The sequence below is a fragment of the Solea senegalensis genome, linkage group LG7 (assembly GCF_019176455.1).
Source record: "Solea senegalensis isolate Sse05_10M linkage group LG7, IFAPA_SoseM_1, whole genome shotgun sequence".
NCBI lineage: Eukaryota > Metazoa > Chordata > Actinopteri > Pleuronectiformes > Soleidae > Solea > Solea senegalensis.
Window position 1 is genome coordinate 20,737,471 of NC_058027.1, and position 23,559 is coordinate 20,761,029.

Below are 23,559 nucleotides of genomic sequence, written 5' to 3' on the forward strand. Positions count from 1 at the left end.
CGGGAATCCACACATCGCGAAACCTACGGGTGTGTTTTTTTTGGTTGTGCTTGATAATCACAGACCACCGCTGTGGTCGAGGAGGGGCGGTTTTTTACTGTTAGTGGGGAAGAGGAGGAGGGAGGAGGAAGACGACATCAGAGAAGATGGGGAGGAAAAGGGGGAGAGCAGGGAAAGAAAGCAACGGGTTGATGAAAGAGTAATACAAGTGAAGTGGGGTTTTTCAGTCACCCAACCTTTGCAGCCCACCACCACCACCCTGACCTACTTTCTGCTTCTGCTGCTGACACACTCAAATGATTCAGCACTAACGCCGTTCCCCTCCCTGCTTTCTCCCTGCTCCTTCTCTCTCTTTCCCTCTTTCCCTCTCTTGTTGTGCATTCCCTCTCTCTGACATCTCCAGCAGTGCCTTTCCCCCTTTTTTCGGATAATTGAATCTCCCATTATCTAACAGTGGGGAACAAGCAGCCTTCATAATGCTTAGTAATATCCACTGCTTCTAGAAAGTCTGTCAAAAAGTGCATTTTAACATTTGTGTTTCAGTCTGATAAATTCAGTGCTACTCCTTCAGCTCATAAAAGATTCAGGTAACATTCAGCATGTTTACATGCACAGTTTAATCGAGCTAAGGCTATAGTGTGACTAGGACCGGACAGATGGGACATCTTGCGGAGTCTGAGTATACATGCTGAGGAGTGCGTGTCCGCGTGCGCGTCAGACTTCATCCATGTAACGGACACCATGAACCTGAGCTCTGTTTATTCTCTCTGTTGAACCATCACTGACAGGCAGGGACACAGATGAGTATCCCGGGCTGATCATTGCCTTTCACTGCACTCACCCATACGTGGTGGAGGCGTAAACTCAGATGCTGCTTATTCACTTTGAATGGGACGTTGAGTCACACATCGTCAAACTTCAGTGTGGACGTGTTGCTTTGCTTGTGCTGTATGAAGACGTTGAGAAATGTGTTTCTAAACGGCAAATGACAGAATACAATGGGAGAAAACTCTTGGCGAGAAATGACTGTTCTAGGAACGGAAAGTATTATGTCTGTGAAGGTTTCCCAGTCATCCTCATCAGGACGTAGCAGTAGGCAACTGCTAGCCCAGTTGCTGGCAACTAGCTCCTAAAGATGGTCGATCGAGTGTGTGTGTGTGTGTGTGGAATGCTAAAGAAGTGCGCACTCTCATTTTGGTGTGGCTGGAACCTTGGCTGTGTCCTCGCAAGCAGAAGTGTGCAGCGACTCTTCCAGACACAGAGTGTGGAAAATATAGCGGGGCCCTTATTATGCATGTAATCACAATCAGTACAGCGTCCAAATGGACACTTTTGGACAACAGTGTTCTCCTCCCCGTTGCTGGTGTTTCTTCCTGACAGACAGAGAGTCCCATCAATGGCAAACATCGCTGTGTGACGGCGTGTCAGTACGTCATACACGGAATCTTCTTTCCAGAACAGCAGGTACAGCCGATGCTGCATACTGTACTGAGACTTTCTACTATGAGATTACATGTGGACGACCGATTAAGAGTAAAACCTAATTTAGGCAGATTTAGACGTCACCGGCTTTAGCTGGTATTAAAATAGGAATGCATCCAGAGACGATAATTAGTTTATGCGTGTGTGGTTTGCAGATGGAGGCAGACGCACACAATTTCCCCACTGAGGCATCTTACACCCTTTTGAGCGTGCCGCTCACTCTCTGTCTCTCTTACCCTGGTGAGACTTGTCACAGTTTGCTCAGTGCTGCGTGAACTCAGTCAGGTTGAAGGAACTTCTTGGTTGAAGTCTTGAGAAATTTATGAACAGTTGTCCTTTTTGTTGTCTCTCTCTGACTTTCCTTTTCTAAAATGACACCGCAGAGTCCTGAGCTGCTGCTCCTCCGTGTGTCTGAAGCATCTTTACACATGCATCAACAGGAGGAATTGTGTGTATGTGTGCAATGTCATGTCTTATTCAGAGTCCAATATTGGCAGAAAAACAGCCTCAGTCTGTGACGGTACTGAGAAACTGTCTGCGTTGATTTATTTATTGCACTCAGTAGTTGTTTAATGTTTTCCTGTGGTCAGACTCTGTTTTCATACTGCTGCCATGAATTTTTCAGTCAAAGTCTCTGAGCTCGGTGACAGCCAGAGGCAATGTGGCATCGTGCACTTTGAGGGGAATTTCATTTAAATTTAGTGCAAACATTTGCTTGGACCCGAGAATGAACTGGCTGGATTTCCTTTGATTTCCAAAGGCGAGGTCACTGTTATCTTCAAAAAACATGTGTCCCAGGAACACCTTGAGGGAAGTTCTTGGCATAAATGATCACTTGGACTCAAAGATGAACTAAAGCCATTGGTGGATCATACATCACCATACGACATAAGACCTGTAGGTGACTAAGGAGGCATTAAAAAGCTCTGTGTGTAGTTGAGAGATTCTAACACATGTCACATTTGACAGTTTTACTCCAAGGTTTGCTGCCATGGTTGCACAAAAGTGGCCAGTTTCATTTTTGTCGTTTTTTTTGTCACACAGAGGTTTACAACCGCAAGTAACTGGTTTCCTCTCACTCCTACACACACACACACACAAAAATAAATATTTTATCACAATAGTTATTCTTTAGTTATTTTTGCTTTACTGACCATTTAGGACACAGTGAGTCAACACAGTGACCACTAATGCCAACAACCCCCTCCTTATCTGTGCATGAATTACCTTCAAGTTATGGCGTTTTTGTTTTTTTTTTCAATTATTTTCAGTTTTTGTTCTTCCTTCTGAAGGACAATGAGCCTGACCTGTTCCTAATTATGCAATAAACGGCAACAACTTGTGGGAGGAGTGGCAGAGGACAGTGTCACAACAGGGAGTCCAAGTCACTGACTCATGCAAATGATGATGTCACACGTTTGTGCAATTTTCAAACCATAACTGTGCCCTGGGGGCCACCATGCAGACTGAAAAACACCTCACTGATAATGAGACTGTGTGTGTGTGTGTGTGTGTGTGTGTGTGTGTGTGTGTGTGTGTGTGTGTGTGTGTGTGTGTGTGTGTGTGTGTGTGTGTGTGTGTGTGTGTGTGTCTGTGTGTGTCTGTGTGTGTCTGTCTGTCTGTCTGTCTGTGCACAGAGGCATTGACCACATTAAAGAGAGGTGTAATTGCAATCGTATCTTGATGTGCACACATGAGACGCGTGTAAATGCATGCGGTGAATCACTATCCGATCACAGAAAACGCATGTTAATGCCAGGTGTAAAGGGGGCCACACGCACAACACTTAACTTACAGACTTACACTTAACCTGTTCCAAAGAAATTAGTTTCTGCCTCATTAGGACTTGGCTTTGGTCTCCATGGGGACGACTGGTCGTGACATGGTCGGTGTTTATGCTGTTGTCTTACCTGTTGGGTCTTAAAGTCCATTCTGTTATTTGAGAAGAAGGTGAGAGGCCTCTGTTGCTCCTGCAGGGTTTGGAAATTGTTCACAACAATCCATCTCTCTCTCTCTTTGTCTGCAATGAATTCATTTTAGGATCGGAACTCAATTTGTTGTATGAATTTTATGTGAAGTGGTCCATTCTAAAACGTGTGTTGCACAAGAAGCTTTATGTGATTATTTAAATTATTATTTGTTATCCAGTGATGCTAAATAATGTTGCCATGTATTTTTCTCAGTGAGTGAAATATGACGACATCAGTTAACTGTGATGTTTTATGATTGGTTGTAGCCTGGGGGATTTGTCATATGATGACGGTTAATACTTGAAGTTTTTTTTTGTCACTTTTGTTTTCCACCTCACCATTTTGTTTCTTTCTCAACAGCGTGTTGGTTTGAATAAAAAAAAAGACTGTTGGTAGAGCTGACTCCCTGTAGGGCAAAGGGCCCATTTGCAGTGACTTGGGCTTGATTGTCCTCCCACTCTTCCAATTTTCACTCTTCGCTGTCCTTTTCAGTAATTGAAAAAAATATCCAAAAGCAAGGCCAATGAATTTCCACTGTGATAACAAGTGGAAGCCAACATCGCTTTAAAGCTATTTTGCTTTTAAAGCACAGCTGATCCATTCCAGCCCTAACTGCTCATGACAGTGTTGGTGTGGAAGAAAACAGTGAGACTTGCCCTGAGATTCTTCTGTGCATCCCTCTGGTACAGAGATGAGACGCTGAATACAGTTTGTTTAACATGAAAACAGATCAATAGACTATTTTGGAGAAGCTAAAGGTGAGAAGGAGCCGCAGAGTCAATGAAAGAGTGGAACAATAGGTTTCTGAAGTCAAGGGCAGAGGTCCAGACAGGGAGGCAGGGGGACTAATTGCCAGGCCTCCCACAGTATCGATCCGGTGGGTTTTAATAGTAAAAGAGAGAAGATCACGGGGGGGAACGGCTGTAAATAGTGATGGTTTGACTGTGCTTCTGGAGACTGTAGAATGAATGAATGGATGTTGAAGGTGAATGAACAGGAGACAATATAAGAGATCAATGGATGTTCTTTTGAGCCCAATGAATTGCACTCATCTCAAATTTTAGAGATGTCAGTCATTGTTCTGAAATGTAGCAATAATCATGAATGTATCTTGTCATCTTTAATGTTCGTGTTGCTGATACTAACGTGTGTCTCTCCCTGTTTGTCTTGTCTCTGTCAGGATGACTGGGCCTCCAGTGACGTGTCAAGTAGGAGCAAAGCTCGCAGCTCTGATGATAAAGCTCATGGTCTGGAGACTCTGCCACCAGGTAGGAAACGTCACTACGCGTCATGCCCCACATGCCACCACTGTACCTAAGCAAGCACAGATGGTCACCGGAGTGGGTTTTCTCTGGGTTCTTTGGTCCCCCCCCCCACTTGGAAGCTCTAAACTGTCCGTGGGTGTGAGTATGAGAGTGAATGGTTGTTTGTCTCTGAATGGACTGGAGACCTGTCCAGGGAAATAAAGGCAGGAAGCCACGATTGGCTCCAGCTCTCCACGGCCCTCATGTGGAGGCATGCACGCGGGAACCTAATTTTGGCAAGGGGTGCTGTATAGTGCACGGCATAAAAGACTCTAAAAGTATTTGCATGCGCCAACACATTTTCCTTCCTTCAATGGACGTCAAGAGCTGTGACACCATTATCAATTGCCATAAGAAACACAGAAGGTGATCAACAATACTCCATTTATCAACGTTTTAATGTAGTGTCAGCAGCTAATGTTTCCTGTTGGGCTTGCTTTTGGGGTTTTAGAAATAAAGAAATCCAGAATTCTTCTCTGTGCCATTATTTTCACTGCATACTTTTTGACCGGCGTTGACCCTTACACTTTGGCCTCAGCGGGCTGCTGTCATCGCGTTAGATTGTGGATAATAATTCAACAAACTTAAAGCATGTTTTGAATTGTTATTATTGGACAAGCAAGTTATCATTCACATTTTAAAAAAAACAATTATTCGATTCCTGATAAATAAAAACAACCAAACTATTTACATGCCACCCCCTGTCAGCACCCCACTTCCCACGGCCCTGAGTAGACAATGGAGTTCTTCTTCTGCTTGTAAACACGTGATATCTTAAAACTGCCTGGAGAGAATGTTTGTTGTAGACTTTAGGAATACACTAAACATATTGAAATTCAAGGTGACCTTTTTTTCTTTTTTTTTAATATTTTTCCTCCATAGTCCAGAGACGGCTTTATCCTCCACACAAGGGCAGTGGGAGTGCTGGCACCGATCCCAGCAAACGTAGGGCGAAAGGCGGGGAACACCCTGCACAGTCCACCGGTCCATCACAGGGTCAATACGCAGAGACAAACAACCATTCACTCTCACATTCGCACCAACGGTCAATTTCGATTGTCCAATTAACCTCTGCATGTTTTTGAACTTGTGGGAGGAAACCGGAGAACCTGGAGAAATCCCACGCACACACAGGAAGAACATGCAAACTCCTCAAAGAGTTTGTCTCAAATGGAAAGGCAGCACAAACACACCACTGCTGTAGAGCCGTGTATTCAGAATGTTTTTTACATCGGGTTCCTACAACGTAAAACCATTTCCTTTATGAAATGTGGTAAAACAGTTTGAGTTAATTAGCGCGAGAGCACGAACATCCTCCTCCTACTTCAACTTTACCACAAATGATAAGCACAGAGAAAGCTCCGAGAAGATAATTCAGTGCGATTTAAAATTTTGTGGCCACTAATGTAACCAGAATAATTCAGGGATCCATTTTCATCTTCCCACAATCCCAACTATGTGTCTCGGCCCTGATTTTGAGAAACACATTTTTCAGGGTCCAGCAGAGCAGAGCGGAGGAGATGCAGCGAAGTGAGCAGCTGCTGAGCTCAGACTTTTCATTCATCTCTCGTCCTCAGCTCGACTGAACACACACTCTGTTATCTGATGTAGTGGAATCAGGACGTCAAGTCTGGGTGTCGAATTTAGACTTTAAAGGTCCAGTCAGTGTGTGTCAACTTAAATTGAATACATTAATTTTTGGCTGAAACAATTACTCGATTGGAGCAGTTTCTCTATGTTCTTTGCTCCGTATAACAAAGGCATCATTGAAACGGAATCATTTGGGAACATCATCATTTCCAGGTTTGAAAAACACTGATCGACATTTTCTGATATTTTATGGACCAAACGTCCATGTTTCTGTGCTCTTTTTTTTTTCCATTTGTCAGAGTCCCTTACAAAACGATTCAAAGAAGTTTTATTTCATTGTCACATAAAGAATATGTACAAATGTACTGTATATATCTAAAACTGCCAGTATGTGACAGAAGTTGAGTAATAATAAACTTTTTTGAGTAGCAGAGTGAACCCAACCAAGGTGAACATGAAGGACACTACTTCACCAGAGCTTAGGCAACTTTACCGCCACATTTAAATACAAAGTTGGCCGTGACAGAAACTGCTACTAAACCTGGAAACACACTACAAGATACGATTCACAGTTGGGCGGAGTCGGCACCAGTCAGCTCTCAAACAGACTCTGGGGTAGTGTGTACTGATTACCGACCCAACTGTAAACACATGTTGCCAAGAGCCAATGAAAAAGAGCAGATGGGACACAGGAAACGGCGTCAGGATATCAAAACAATATCGGCGACATAAACATGGTCGCTCTCGTGAGAGTTTGATGCTGTCAGTTGGATTGATTTGGTTGGACAAACTGTGTATTCTGTGACCCCCAGTCTTTCAGTCGTCTTAACCCCCCCCCACCCCCGCTGAAACCAGTCGGTTAGCGTGCACCAGTTGTGTCGTGTGTCCCCAGATTTAGAGGTTGGCTGAACATTGTGTTGTGTGAACCGGTCTTTAATGCACAAAGACAATGGGAGCGACAGTGAAGGAATGACACGTCGAGCGAGACGCTGAAAACATTAATTCTGCTCCGTTAATTAGTCACTGTGATTAAACACAGATATCAACAAGGACATCAAACACTGGTGACTCATGCAGCAACATCTCCGAGGCACTGTGGCGTCATTGCAGCCGGATCATCACATGCCTCAGCTCATTAGCATGCCACACACACACACACACACACACACACACACACTGGTCAGGCTCTGTCTCACTTATCTGTATTGATAGTGTAATCTCACACCACCATATGCTTAGCCATTATCATAGCAGCTGCACCCAGCTAATTAGTTGTATTACTTTTATTCTTTTGTGCCCGAGTCTCGGTGGCCAATGACAAACTGTGAAATCAAACATGACAACAGTGTCTTAAGTGAGCAGTGATCTTGGTAATCTGGTCAGACAGCCGCGACATGTTCGGCCTCTGGGTCTTTCTAAACATTTCATATTTGGGGGCTGCAATAAATTAGCGAGCACACAATAAATGCTCTGTCATGTTTTCTAGTTTTCACTTATGTTGTCTTGTCTCCTGAATTTTCTGCTGCAGATTTTCACAATGAATGCAGATACAAGAGGAGGCGCAGAAGTCTAGTTCTCTCTCAGATCTCTTGGTTTACATTATGATGAAATGTAATTATGGAATTATTGATCAGTAATGACACAAATATTTTTGTCAACGTTCAGTGTCATCCGCATGGTACAGAATGTGTGGATTTGTTCATCTCATGCCCCCGTCTGCTTTTCCATTGTGCATATACACTCCGGACTTTTAATTCTTTTTTAAAAGTCTTTCCAGTCTCCACCATTTCTGACCACAAGCAAAATAAAACTAGAAGTGTGTATCGTTCTTCTGCCTCTGTGGACGTACTGTGTATGGACTGGGCCTCATGTGTTTGTGTCTGTGTGTTCAGGTAAGGTGCGCTGGCAGGATTTTGACCAGGATCTATATGTTGGAGCCACGGTGGTCCGGCCCGGTCAGGATCCATATGCCAGGAACAAGTTCAACCAGGTGGAGAGCGACAAACTCCGAATGGACAGAGCCGTGCCGGACACAAGACATGACCAGTGCGTGACTCTTTTTACATGCTTGTTAACCGCAATGCTGTCCCTCTGAGTCTTTCATTGTGACATGTGTAAAAGTGTGGGTTTTGTGTTTACATGGGTTTTGTGTGTACATGTTGTCCTTTGCTATCTGTCCATTCTCACTAATGGGCTCCAGACCAGATAGGATCTCGAGGAAACTCCCCGTAATGTGATTTATCAGGACGAAATCAGGAAGTAGCGGCAGAGCAAACGCACAAACACAGCTCACGGTTCACAAAGCTACTGCTGATTGTGCTGCCCGTCGAATGGATGAGGGTTTAAAAATACATCATAACGTTGTGTTTTTGTTAGTTTGATTTTTGAAAACTTGTCTTGTCTTCTGCTCTCGACCATTTATCTCACCAATCAATTTGTTTGTTCTTTAATTAAGCAAAAAACAAACAAATACGATTTAAGCAAAGATTTTGACAATGAGGACGACGACTAAACACCAGGCATTGTGGATATTGAGATTGTAAACATTCAGTTTCAGGGGACTTGAGATTGATAATTATTAGAAACACTAAACACTAACACTGTCAGAGCAGCTGAAAATGGCACCGTTTCTTCACATCTTCCTGGACATTGTTATAAAAAGTAGCTCTAAACACAAAGTTAGGCACAAAAGTGGGAAAGTGTACATGTTTAAGAGCGCTGACATGAAGATAGCGAGGAGACATAGTGGCACCTTGTTTATTTTCAATACTTTTCAAGACTCTTGGCTCCGATCGGCGGACAGGACCATTATCTGACTCAGTCTGTCCATGTCCTTCCTTCAAGACAAATTTCCAAACCGTGAGGACAAAGAGAAAGATTAAGTAGAGCCTATGAAAACACGATAAAATTCTAGCTTCATGTTTTTCTTTTTGATGTGTGACGAGGACAGAAACTGGTGCCCTTTCCTAAGCCGCTTCACGTGTTTCCCTCAAAATGGAGTTGAGAATCAACGTTTAAGTATTTTGCATGATTCTTACATGTTGACCATTTCAACCTGCGTGGTTTCCACAGGATGTCTGATGTATGTAAGACCCGAGTGCTTTTGTCTTTTTGACTCTGTCGCTCGCACAACACGATTTTGTGCTGTGAAATTTCATCAAACCAAACTACGAACGTCATGGAAAGTGGCTGAGTTTGATTTGTGAGTCGCAGCGTAAACGCTGGTCTGAGTGTGTTTGATTTCTGCGGTACAGCGACTGGTTTCATGTGAGAGATCACGTTGAGCATTAAACCGTGATGCTCCAGAACTCACTGAACAGAGAAAACAGATGTTGTTGGGGATTTTTTTTTTTTTATTTCCTCGGTGAGGGGAGCACACAAAAGGACAATTATTATGTATTCAATTCACTGTGAAGCGCTGAGAACACACCAAGCCAACAGTCAGCTGTTGAGTCGCCTCAAACTGTTGGCTTTGTCTTGTAGATGTTTGACCATGCAGATGTTTGAGACTTGATGGAAGTTGTGGTTGGCTGTCAGCTGACTGAGTCGCTGCACGAGAAGTGACAAAACCAAACAAAATAAACAGTGAGCAAACATATTTGAGGTCCAGGAGTGATCTGTGAGTCTGCAAGACAAAATACCAACTATACACAGTACATACAGTAGGCATTAACTGTTTTTACTTGCTGTTTTTACAAGACCCTTAAAAGATACATATCGGTTTTACCCACTCCATCCGGCATGTTTCCAAGGTTCAAATTATTATTTTTGTGGGGCAGGACCAAAAAACATGAGCAAGGCAAACATTTTGTCATGGGTTCCTATTTTTTATTTATTTATTTATTTTTTTTTTTTTTACACAATGAATTTCGACCCCTGCATATTCTGTGCAACTTCGCTGATCGAAATCATTCAAAACAAGGCCACGGTAAGCTCATGCAGCCTTGTTGTTTTCGTCGCTGCTCATTCTCTAGAGCTGGCTTGCTATGGGTGTACATAACTGTGTCTCGAGCTGATTTACAAATAAACGCACTAGTCACTAAGACACTGCACCATGTCGAAGTCTGTGTGTAAACTTAAGGCAGTGGTCTGGCCTCATTCATTTATTGACCCAACTCGGAGAGCTTGAGCCATTAGTGCAGTAAAAGATCCTAATTTATGCGGCTTCTTGTTATTACAGTTGCAGACATAAGCAATGGATGTCGGATCTACCAGCCTCCAGTGTGGTCATCACCTTCCACAATGAAGCGCGCTCTGCTCTGCTGCGGACTGTGGTCAGGTAGGTCAATGGCGTGTGTGTGTGTGAAATCCATGCCCACACACACGCCTTGAACAGTAAGGGCAAGATCAAGGTTATTGTGGCGTGGCAAAGCAAAGTTTGATCTTGAAAACGTTCTTTCAAATTTGGCACACATGTTCAAATCGATTCACAGAGGAATGGATTAGCTTCGGGTCACTGTGACCTCACAAACTTATTTTTGGCCTCTTTTACAATAAATTCCTTTTAAATAATAAAAAAAAGCACTTGTTAGACAAGTCTGCAAATTGTCCTGTGGTTGTTTGCCTCTATTGGTCCGTAGAGGCAAACAACCACAGGACAATGGTTCTACTTTTCTTTTCATTTGCCCGCTGAATCTCCTGATTTTTTTCGCTCTGTTTTTCTTTTTAGTGTTTTAAAGAAAAGTCCTGTTCACTTAGTCAAAGAGATCATCCTGGTTGATGACTACAGCGATAATTGTGAGTAATGCAGCCAAACGCATCACACACACACACACACACACACACACACTCAGGAATATCTGTGTGTGTAATTGCAAATGTAATGTTGTGCGTGTATTTCAGCCGAGGACGGAGCGTTGCTGGGGAAGATTGAGAAAGTGCGCGTGTTGCGGAACGACCGCAGAGAAGGTAACCGCGAGAAAAGGAGAGCATTTCAAAGCACGTGGGTGAAACCTTAGGATTGTTGAGTAAAGTATCTGTCACTGATCTCTCCTTCAGGACTTATGCGTTCGAGAGTGCGTGGTGCAGACGCCGCTACGGCGCCAGTACTCACCTTTTTGGACTCTCACTGTGAATGTAATGACCACTGGCTAGAGCCGCTGCTGGAGAGGGTGGCTGAGGTACACACACACGTACACACATGCACAAATAAACAAAAAAGTTAGTATAATGTATATCATAGTCACCGATTACATTAACAGTAACTTGTAAACACTAGCAGCTATTCACTAAGTGAAGCCACTTTGTTTTAATCAATACAGTTTTAGTTGTTTGCTTTATTCACTCGGTATCAAGAGTGGCACTGTAATTCCTATAACCAATTTAATGGATGCCATGTCGTGTTGTTTGGCCTGGATTTGTTCCATCACTATGGCAACAACAGCAGCTACAAAATGCCCCAGAAAATTCCCTTGAACAATGCAAATAGGTCCATGGTGGGTTGTTCCCTAGGGTCCCAGTCAGACCTGGTGTTAGCATCCATCCTGAGTGATCCCCATCACAAGGGTTCGGTTCTATTTTAAACTGAACATGCAGCGTGGAACTTTTTGTCATTTTCTTTTGTTGCTGTTGTCGGTGGTGGCGACGTTATAATTCTGCCTCAGTGAACAGAAACGGTGTAAACAGGCTCTGTCATGCAATGACAAATACTATCAGACCGGACTGAGGTGAGCGTTAGCGAGTATACTGTACACTGGCATCCCGTCAAACTGCTCAACGACTGGGTGTTTTGAGCTAAAGCAAAAACTTTTAGTGGGAGCTTCTTTGGTTTTTTTTGCAGACGTCTCACTTTACAAGCACGATGTTGCTGCAGCCTCCGCCTGTAAATGTAAAGCCATTGTTTTTACCTTTTGAAGATTAGTTTTCCCTTCCTTCTGTCACATCATTTTGGGTCAGTTACAAAACAGCGCTCCCTGGTCGTTGTAAATAAAATCATGTAAGCTATCGAAGATAACCGCAGCGAACTGACTAAACTCAAACAAGACTAAAACTAAACTTTGTCACAACCTGAAAGCTGGGTGTTATTTACAGTGAAGTCTTTTAGTGTTGAGTGGAGATGGAGCTTCTTCATTTAGTGTAAGCTGAAGTGCAACACCGAGTGCAAAATGGAGGCTGTTCTTCAAATATTTATGTGACATGACTGAAAATGATTCCCGATTCCTACATGTGGTGTTTTTCCATTTTAAAATCAATTACTGCCTGAAGCCAAATTTAAAACATTTTGCTCTCAGACTAATTGACTTTATCTTATGTTTTTTTTAATCTTTTTTTTGTTGTTGTTGCTTTAGTTTCAAAGTGAAATCTGTCATGTTTCCTGTCAATGTCGTTTTGCTCCAGGTTTCAGCTCCAAGGTTTGGTTTGATGTGAAGAGATTCTGCTGCTTAACTTTGAGTTTGCAGCAATAATCTAAATATAGCACTCGAAATAAGCATATGAATCACTGGCAGAGCCGTCTGCAGCTTTGCTTATTTTGGTCCCTTTCTTTGACTTGAAGTGCATCTCTCTTCTTAATCACATGCAGAGTTCGTCCAAATCAGATTTTTGTTTCTCTCTTCATTTCTTCACAGGACAAAACCAGAGTAGTTTCTCCGATTATCGATGTCATCAACATGGACAACTTCCAGTATGTAGGTGCCTCAGCTGATCTGAAAGGAGGTAAGGTAACACACGCCAAACAAACGCTCATTTACATAATTAATTACATCGTATTTTCTTTTTTTGCTCCCTGTGATAAAGACACTTTTGTGCTGTGTCTCGCTGAGCCACCCCTGCTGTGATAAACACAATAGATAACAGGTGAACGCTGTTCTCTTCATTGGACACAGAATAATGCAGTTCCTTTGTACTGTAAATCCAATTAAACCATCGCTCCAGTGGCAGAGAGAATAAAAGTCAAAGCGAAGCTTATAGGGAATCGATACAAACACAGTCGGTGTCATTTTCCTGTTACTTCGGTGCCGTGCAATCAGTAATAACATCATAAAAGTCATAGTATGATAACATAAAGGAATCCCCTGCGGAGCATTGTCAATGTGTGCGGTGCAATTGCTGCCGCAAGCTGCAGTAGGCATAGTTTTATTATGATGTTAAGTATGCAAAGTACCTGCACTCTATATCCCCCGTGGGCTTCAAAGAAATATTTTAACACCAATTATTTATTTACGTATAAAACGTATAGATTCAGTCAAGTCTGTTGGTCGTGTCTGTGTGGTTCTTAAAACTTTGAAACGTTTAATCGAAGAACTTTAAACTAACCTGCATTCACTCACGCTATATAGAACATATATATACTGTATATGCACCTTTAATGTTTTTACAGGTATGCAAATTATACATACATATCATATGTTTTATACGTTGTTTGTGATTAGGTTTCGACTGGAACTTGGTGTTTAAGTGGGACTACATGACTCTGGACCAGAGACGGGCGAGACAAGGCAACCCCATTGCTCCAATAAAGTAAGACAGTACTTAGATAGATAGATAGATAGATAGATAGAATAAAAAATGATGTGGTTTAAAAAGAAAATATACACTTTACAGATACAGATATGACCTTGTAGGACTATTGAAGAGTAAAACAACTATAAAATGAAAATGCTATTGCATGACACGAATGTGGTTGTCGTGCATAAGAAGTCCTTGTCACTGTCACAGCAGTTTGCCTGTCTGTCTCTCGCTCTCTCACTCTCTGCAGGACTCCAATGATAGCTGGAGGTCTATTTGTCATGGATAAGGATTACTTTGAGCTGCTGGGAAAGTACGACATGATGATGGATGTTTGGGGCGGAGAGAACCTGGGTGAGTCACTGTTGGTGGATTCTCGGGAGAGCGAGTGGAAACGTTTGAGGCAGCAGTGGATTTCAGAGGAATAGAAATGAGTGGCGATTGACAGTGCAAAGCAAACAGGGGAGAAGGTGACGTCGTCACGTCTGAGGAACACATGCAGAGACTCCTTTCTGATTTTGGTACAAATGTTCATGTGGATTTACAGATGAACTGATCCGAACTGAAAAATCAGGGAACTGATGGATGGTGTTGGACTGAAACTGTTGGTCAGTCGACTGCTGGGTGATAACTGTAGTTTTAAAAAGTGCTGTAGAAATCAATTTGGCTAGACGTGCCTGAGACTCGAGAGATTAAACGACCTTTTAAAGATTTGGGTTGAAATTTAGTGACTTGTCAAAACAGTTTCTTTAGGACTTTGTCGTCTGTGCAGTTTGTTGAATTGAACATCGCACAGTCCTTCTCACTTATTCCGTTTGGTACTAAACGAACGCCAGCTTTGCTTTTATGCTGTGATCATCTCACAAGATCATCTGGGCTCCTATGCCAACAAAACATTTTTCAGTGATTTAAAGATTAAAGGACTCCTCCAGATAGAGAGCAGTTCATCTTACTAAATTGCAGAGCTGTTTATGTGACACTAACTGCAGTTGGCATCGAGGGAAATTTCCATTGTGTGCACAATAGAGCTTATTTGCAAACAGTGTAATGATAAAATAACTGCTTTGTTTCCACCTCCTCCCCTCTCGCCTCAGCCGGGATATTGTTCAGAATAAACGGCTGACAATGATTCATGTGTAGATCAACAGTTCACATCCTGGTTCGCTGTTTAAATACAGATGAGGTTCTAGAAGGAACCTGACTTAACAGCACACTGAAGGGAGGTGCTATTGTCTCGGCAGAATATAGTAATTAACTGTGGTGTTTTTGTTTGATTCAGTGTGGGAAAGTGTTCTTGATTTATGTGTGTGTGTGTGTGTGTGTTTCCAGAGATCTCATTTCGTGTGTGGCAGTGTGGTGGCAGTCTGGAAATCATCCCCTGCAGCAGAGTCGGCCACGTCTTCAGAAAGCAACATCCATACACCTTCCCCGGCGGCAGCGGGACTGTGTTTGCGAGGTGACTGTAAAACACTTAGTTTACCTCTGAGACTGCGCTCATAATTATCTTATTTTAACAACATTTTAAACAGCGTTTCTCATGTGAACAACACTCCCCTAATTGTTGTTTTTATTATTAGGACTCTAAATGACAACATTTAAGCATCCAATGTCCCACACCCCAAAAATTAAGATGTTTAGACACCAAGTAATCAGCATTTTTGATGTAATCATAGGATAGAACAATAAGTAGACTGTTAATATTTAACATAGACTTCATGTAGTTCAGTGACCTGCAACCAGGCTTCTTACGAAACCAGCTGTCAATCACACAAGTGTCCACTCATATGTGCTGTGGTTTATCATCTAGTTTCCTCTAAATAGAAACACATTTTACAAAACTGACATCATGTCCAATTGAGGAACGCCCACATCTAGTGATTGAGTCCATCAACTTCCTTTGGAAAGTGTTTACTGACATTGTAAATCAAGTGAGAACTAGCCTCATTTCCCCAGAGATTTCTAGAGGTTTTTTTTTTTTTGCAACCAGAAGATTTGCCCCCTGGTGGCCAACTGCTGCTGTTGTCTTACGTCTTGGACTTCATATGGACATGGTTTTTAAATTGGTTTTGAAGCCTCCACGTTTGCAGGATGTCCAGATGACCAGACCCTTTTTTGGGTGAGAGGCACTGTTCATTTTGGCTTCACTTTTCAGACTTGGAGCTTTAAGCTTTAACAGAAAATACACACACTTCAAGCAATCAGAAACGCTTAATTCGGAACATCTGCAGTTTCACAACCGCTGGACAAACTGCAAATGTTTGATAAAGTTCATATGACATAATGAAAAGCCTGAGAACTACTTCTAAAAGGGGAGTTTTTCTCCTCATTGATACTCTGTCGACATATTATGAAAATCAAATAATCACTTCAGCTGCAGTCCCATCAAATGTCGGTGTCGAGTTTCATATGTGTGTGATTTTGATGCAGTTATTCTGCCTCTGTTTGGAACTTTGTGAACAGAGACTATGTAACGTCTGCCGTGTCGTTCAACTCAAAATGACTCTGAAAAGAAAAATAAGCGTTAATGTGCGTACAGTGGCAGGCGAGAGGCGTTTATCCCGTCAAACTGCCCTTGTGCAGTGCATGAACGTCGACGGGTGAAACGAGATCCAAACACCTCTGCACTGATGGCGCTGATAGGCTTAATCAACATTGTTTGAACTTATTCGACAAATGTTTGAATGTAACAGACATTTGTTTATATTTACAAGTGAAATGGCTTTGATGTTTTACTTGGCTCTTGGAGTCAAACCCCACGGCGGACGATTAAAACCAAACGACAACAATTAGCCGAGTAATCACATGGACAGTTGCCTCCAGATTAGAGCCGCAGCTCGTGTTACAAATCTGTGTTTTTTTGCACATGCGTCGGTTTAGAGCTCTGATAAATGTGACAACTTAATTACTGAACATCGGCAACGAGGAAACATGATACATGGAAAGATATGGACCTCGGCTTTGAAATGGCGTTCAACTACAAGTAAGCGTCGCTGGAAACGAGCCCGGAAAAAAGCCACATGCTCTTGATTAAGACAGTGTGGGGCTGATCAACAAACAGATAGCAGGGAGTTTTGAATGAGGGTGGTTTCCCTCGTTCTCCCAGTCATTAACATGAGAAAAATCCGAAAATGGAGGACACAGAGTGTGTCGCACATCACTCTCTTGTGTTTGTGTCGGAGGATTTTTGGTTTGGTTCATGGAAAAGCTTCCTTTCAGCTACAGGAGAAGTTTCTCAGATGCTGAAGGTGTAGAAGTGAATCACACTCACATGTTCAAATCACTTACAAATCTTGAAGTAGTAGACTTACTGACGTAAATGAAACTGGATGAAATTGTTTTGTACTTGCTGGCCTCTTCGTCCTCTCTCCGTCTTTTAAAAATATTTACTTCTGGTGCGAGATGAATCCTAGGACAGGTTGAGCAAGTCGGGGTCCACCATCCAAATTAAATTCTTCATTTCTCTTGGGATGAAAGGACACTTTTGTTGTGTTTAAAGCAGAACAGCCATGATTTTCCTTTCTCACATACTGTAAACAATATATACAGCTTGAAGAGGACTGTTTGTTTCTAGGTAAAGCTCAACACTGGCTCACTCTCTCTTTTTACGAGATACCATATTCTTTATCCTTTGTTATTCTTCCTGCTCTTCATTTTTAGCCACTTTTATGACTCATGTCGTCTCGCCACATGGTCTCCATGTGTTTCACCTTTCACTGATTTTTTTTCTTCTTCTCCTCCTTCTAAATATCCTTCCCGTCTCTCAGGAACACAAGGAGAGCGGCAGAAGTGTGGATGGACGAGTATAAAAACTTCTACTATGCTGCCGTCCCGTCAGCCAGAAACGTCCCCTATGGAAAGTAAGTACCCGTCAGTGGGAAACGACAAAATAATGTCACTAAATCAGTCATGAAGGACAAGGCGAGAACAGGCACATGAGTTAGCCAATTAGCAGCAGCAGTCTCGTCTCTTGCGAAAGTTCCATGAGGCCTTAAATGAAGAAGTCTGCGTTGGGTTGTCACTGATCAAAACACAGTCGTATTCTTTCATGTGCTGAAGGCATTAGCGTTACGTTTTAAAGTTGTATGATCTTAAGAGCATGCTCGAATGCACACCATTGCTGCATTTATAATGTTTTTATTCTTGATATTACCAATGTTTTTCTTATGTTGTTGGAGGTCACAGAGTAACACTTTCTTCGTCGCAGGTGACACCGTCTGTAGCACACATGACAGAGTTGAAGTTGAAGTGCTCGAGTCTTTGAAAATCTTGTCATGAAATGTTCCACAGGCATTTGTGCTGTCTTATTTGATCTCCTGACATTTTTGCCAAGTTTTCCGCTTACCCTGTAAAAGTTCTTTTTACCATGTCTTCAAGATAAAAGCTCCTTAATGTAGCCTCAGATGTGCCCAGACACCAACTCCTTTCCCTAGAATGATTGAGGAGGGCTTTAATTCACTCAAACTTTAACAGATACCTTATATTAGAAACAACAAGTGATCAGCCCTTTAATTCACTCCCTGTCTCCTCCTCCTCTCCCTACAGTATCCAGAGTCGTATGGAGATGAAGAAGAGATTAGGCTGTAAACCATTTAAATGGTACCTGGAGAATGTTTACCCTGAACTGAGGTAAGAAAGTTGCAGCTCTTTATGTTATACAGCACAGTGCATGGTATGATTGGTATATTCTTTATGTAATGAGACATAAATGACATCTAAATTGGACTAATTTCCTCACACACTCTAATTTATTAGAAAACAACATTTTTCTTTGAGACAGAATTATAGATTCTCTGGTGTCAAATATCAATATTTTCATTAATGAAAGAAATGCCATTTTCCTGCCAGTTTAAATCACAAGTGCCACCGTAGCGCTTATCACAGTAACGAGGCTAATGTGAAAGGAAGTGAACACGCTGAAAAGAAGTTGACGGCAGCAAAATCTGCCCTTACACTTTTTTTAGAGGCATTTGGTTGTTGTCACTTCGCTATTGTGGTTTAATAGCTTCCCTGATGGGAATTTACTATAAATTCCCGTCAGGACCTCAGGATTTGTAATGATGTGATTTAAAGGTCCAGTCTGTAACATTAGCGAGGGTTTAATGAGTGTACCCTTTCAATGTATACAAACATTCCAAGCCTAGCAAGAATGCGTGCGCAGTTTGGGATCAGAAAACGTCACAACAGGTGAATAGCATGTGCGTCCACGGTCCTCCACCGAATAATTCTGAATATGTTCTTTCATTGACGATTTAGGACCGCGAACAATACCAAAATATATTAGTACTAGATGGCGGCAATAGTCTGCCTGACCCAGTTTCCATAAAAGATTGGGTAGAGGATATTAGCAAGTGGCTATTCACTCTTACCTTATAGATAAACCTAGCCTGTACACGCAAGAAAGGCTATACGCATACGAGGAACGTTTTTATTACACCATGTTTACTTGTCAATGCGCTAGCCGGCTGGAGCTAACTACTAGCTTGCTACGTCAAAGACCACAACATAACTTTAGGCAGCCTAGGTTTCATATACAAATGCGTATTGACACACACATTTCTGTGAAATCCAGGCTTTTCATCATAATCTAATGGAAAGAGCTACAAACACGAGCACATTTCTGTGACGTAGCTCTCTAAAGGGTCTATAATCATGTTTGTACCTTGGTGAGGGACTTTACTATACACCATATTGTGCACAGCCATATTTCTACGTATTTTGAGGTGAAAGCTTACTATGCAAACATAAAAAAAGAAAGAAATTGTTTCCAGTATGCTAGAGTCACCAAAGGACCACACTGAAAAGTTATTTTATAACTTTTGTGTGTTTATCCTCGACATCTTAAACATTTATGATGCAGTGCTGTACTGTGTTTATAGACTTTCACAATTATCTCAATAAAATTGTGAATTTTGATTATTTTTAGTCATGGGTCTGTTTACTGTTAGGAGTTTATAAAAGCGTGACACAGTTAATATTTACTCTAACAATATTTTGGTTTTGTGTGCGTGTTCAGGGTCCCGGATCACCAGGACATCGCGTTTGGAGCTTTGCAGCAGGGAGGAAATTGTCTGGACACACTGGGTCACTTCGCCGATGGCGTGGTGGGCGTGTATGAATGCCACAATGCTGGTGGAAACCAGGTAGCGTTACCGCGACAACACATGCAGGTCAGCTTGTCAAAACCTTCACTTTAAAGACACCAGGTTTGGCTGCTGGTGGCACATGTGGTGAGAACACACGGGGGGGTCGAAGTCAGGTGGAACTGAGGTGAAACTTAAATTTCATTCTTGACCTGCACAAAAATATAATGTGAATATTTTTTATGAACTTCTTTACAGTTAAAGCTGGCTTAGGCAACATCAAGCATCCATATTTTCATAATAACCTTTCAGCATTCAGAGTCTTTGACCACTCACGGAGCACTTCAGTGAGAGAGGTCTGTGTACAGGTCCCATATGTTGGGAGTGTTGCAAAGAAACCTAAAACAAATGGAAAAGAGTTCAAAAGAGTTGGAGAATTTATCCAATAAAACATGGATCAGTATTGGTGGAGCCTTTCAGACATAGACACATAACCTGAGACTATTTGTGCTCGGCTGGTGGGGGACAGAAACCCTCCATCTCAAAGTAATTTTAACCACCTTAGGTATGAGGTACCAAGTGGCAGCTGCTAGTGGATGTCACCCAGAGGAATCGGAAATCCTGTTTTGAAGCCTCAAGATTTGTGATTTTGATGTGTTGCAACAGGAAATTCACAGACCGGGCCTGTAACAAGGCACCTATCGGACCAGCTGATCTTCTTGAAGTACTTTGAATGTAGTATGTGTGTGTACGAGAATGTCTTGTTGAAAGGAGGTAGGATTTTTAACGTGAAGTTGAATGATTTTCTTACACATAGTCAGAACGTTGCATATTATTTGACTGCACTCTATGTGTGGCCTGTGCCGAGAAGCAGTCAACAAAACATGGCTTTGTCCGGGGACAACAGGGGGAGAGAGAGAAAAAAAAAGAAGCAGATTTAAGCCTTTTTAATCCAAGAAACAAAACCCTGGCAGCAGTAAACCAACAACTCCTGTGTTTTTCTAAAATGGCTTTTTTTTGTCTCATCGGACTCTGGTGTGGAGGAGTTAGTGGTTTACAAAGTGACACAAACCTCAGTTTCCTGTTGTTAAAGGCTGTCCAACAGTCCATGAACATATTCAAAAGATTTTATGAGGCAGGCCTATTGTTGAGTGGCTAGAATCCTTTGCAGTGCGTTGGCAGAGTCAGAGGTGTGGATGCCTTCTAATATTTTTGAATACATCTGTTTTTGTAAAGGAATGGGCCCTGACCAAGGACAAATCAGTCAAACACATGGACTTGTGTCTGACTGTGGTGGACAGAGCAGCCGCTTCTCTCATCAAACTACAGGGCTGTCGAGAAAATGACAGCAGACAGGTAAAAAAAACCCACTATAGCTTCTCCTTTTCTCTCTGCCAATAAGACGTTCTGTGTGTTTTACATCATACTGTTGCTCTCGTGTCACCAGAAATGGGAACAGATCGAGTCCAACTCGAAGCTTCGTCACGTGGGCAGTAACCTCTGTCTGGACAGCCGCAGTGCCAGGATGGGCGGACTCACTGTGGAGGTGTGCAGCCCCAGCCTTAACCAGCAGTGGAAGTTCACCCTCAACTTACAATCATAGGGGGGGAAGGGGGCGCTGCAGAGACCAGGCAGAGTTGAATGCTCAGTAGAGACACCAACTGACTCTGAGACGTGGTTAAGAAGATGGACTGAAGGAAACTTGATGGATAAATGGATATTTTTTGCTCCTCCTCAGAGGTGCAGCCAGTCATGCACCCTTCTCCCCCACCAGAAAACTATGGGCCATGTCCTCCTGGGGGAGAGGCTTGCAGATGTTGTGGAGTAATCTGTCTGTGATGGATGGATGGATGGATGGATGGACGGGTGGGTGCTGAAGTGATGACCACGATGAGGATCATAGTGACAGAGAGGTTTTCCACCCAAACTACATACCTCAGTGTTTTTCATTGATGGTTCCAGAAGAAAATGTTGAGTGATTTTTTTTTTTTTCTTTTTTTACTTTTACTTTATTTGACACTGATAAAATCAAACTCTTTTTACATTGTAATTGTTATATTTTATTAATATTTTATTCCTTGCTCTTAAATCTTTACGGGGTTTCACAGGAGCTTTTTTTTTTTGTTCTTGGACGAATCGGATGTTGGTGGTGTTGCTCCTTTCCTGTGCTCTCTAGTTGGTTTTTTCACACCGAGCTGGAGCCTGCGGCAGCAGAACGAGGCCTCAGCTTGTGCTTTTGGTTTGGTTTGGGTATGGAGTGATCTGAAGGGAAGAAAATGGGCTCAGTTCTTTGAGCTTCTCCTCTTGTTTACTTTCATTGGTTAACAGGATCAACAGAGAAAAGAGTGGAGAGGAAAAATGCTGTGTGTACTTCTTTGTTTTATTTTTTTTTTCTCTTGGGGAGGGAGCAGGGTTCAGGGAGGAGCATCTGCTCTCTGGACAGGGCCTGACACCAGTTTGGCCCCGAAGAGCACGGACTGAAACCAGGAAGTGTCTTTAAGCTCATCATAAAGATTTACTGTCTTCAGGCTGCAGCACTGGCTGCTACAGCACCTTCACTTTTTTGTCTCTAAAGAAAACACACAGAAAATAAATCGCTTTCCAGTCTTTTTTTATTTGTTTACTTTTGTCAAAAAAAAAAAAATGGAACCAAATTTCAAATGGATGTTTTGTGTTTCAGGAAAACCAGAGGAACAATTAAAAAATAATTTTTCTTTACATACTCTTGCTGCTCTCTAACTGCTTCCTGCGGAGTGGCTGCACAGATCCTCATCTTTGCATGTGTTTATATTACAGCTGTAGGAAGGTTACTGTGTAATCAAACTGGATTTAATGTTACAGCTTCTCCTCTAGAGCTAACAGGTGTTTGTTGCAAACAGATTAAAAGGTGACTGTTTTTTAATATCACTGCAATGTTTTCAAAATGAATTCCTAATTGACCAAACTCTGCATGTAGGAAACTCCACAGTTTTGTTGTTTTTGTGTTTTATGTAGACGGACATCACAGATGCTGCTTTTTGTTCTTGTTCGGACCTCGTATTAACATCCATTGCTCTGTTATTCATGAGAAATGATTTCTCTTCAACTTCCTCCGCCGCTACGACTCTTAGGCTTCTGTAGTTCTTAGTGGTGCAGCGCCGCAGCTCGTACTCCCCGGCCTTTTCCTTCGAATATTCTCGATGTGTGTTTGGTTGCACTCGGTTGAAACCTTGTTTTAAATCATTTGTCATTTGTGTTAAGTGTTATTTGGGTTTTTTTTAAGAAGAAAAATTGCCCAGCCCAAGTGCGACTCACCTTAATGCGTCCTGAATGTGATTTCAGATCTGATATTCAGGTCTTTCAACGGTGGTGTTCTGGCTCTGAGACGCATGTGTCCACATTCTTTCACGCGTGTGAACATAAATCTGTTCTCTGGTTGCACGGCCACAGTCGATGTCCTCTTACCTGCTGCGGTTTCACAATGTGCTCAAAGTATTTTTTACCCTTCATAAAAAACGTGACATTCATGTGCACACGTGTTCTTAAGGCTGCGTGCATCTCCACCGTGTCTCCAGACTTTCACTTAGTCATGTTTTCATCAGCATATTTGTCTTGGCTGTAGCCGTCGCTCTTGGTCGATGATGAGTCACTGGGAGTTTTAAGCTGCAGTAAACAAGGTTTTTACTGTTTGTTCTTCCACTGTGTCCG

At 42.3% G+C, this 23,559-nt stretch overlaps 1 protein-coding gene across 1 annotated transcript in view; it reads left to right on the forward strand.

Annotated features, from left to right (window-relative positions):
- The window catches only part of galnt2 (UDP-N-acetyl-alpha-D-galactosamine:polypeptide N-acetylgalactosaminyltransferase 2), a 38,941-nt gene extending 16,462 nt beyond the window's left edge, over positions 1-22,479 (forward strand). Inside the window, exons 2-16 of the mRNA XM_044030905.1 lie at positions 4,633-4,720; positions 8,239-8,392; positions 10,527-10,625; positions 11,016-11,083; positions 11,189-11,254; positions 11,345-11,466; positions 12,913-13,000; positions 13,717-13,804; positions 14,043-14,146; positions 15,122-15,248; positions 17,557-17,649; positions 18,335-18,418; positions 19,806-19,932; positions 21,109-21,228; positions 21,320-22,479. Of these exons, the coding sequence (XP_043886840.1) occupies positions 4,633-4,720; positions 8,239-8,392; positions 10,527-10,625; positions 11,016-11,083; positions 11,189-11,254; positions 11,345-11,466; positions 12,913-13,000; positions 13,717-13,804; positions 14,043-14,146; positions 15,122-15,248; positions 17,557-17,649; positions 18,335-18,418; positions 19,806-19,932; positions 21,109-21,228; positions 21,320-21,475 (1,584 nt within the window). The 3' untranslated portion in view covers positions 21,476-22,479. The remainder of the gene's footprint in view (positions 1-4,632; positions 4,721-8,238; positions 8,393-10,526; positions 10,626-11,015; positions 11,084-11,188; positions 11,255-11,344; positions 11,467-12,912; positions 13,001-13,716; positions 13,805-14,042; positions 14,147-15,121; positions 15,249-17,556; positions 17,650-18,334; positions 18,419-19,805; positions 19,933-21,108; positions 21,229-21,319) is intronic.
- The last annotated feature ends 1,080 nt before the right edge of the window (positions 22,480-23,559 follow it).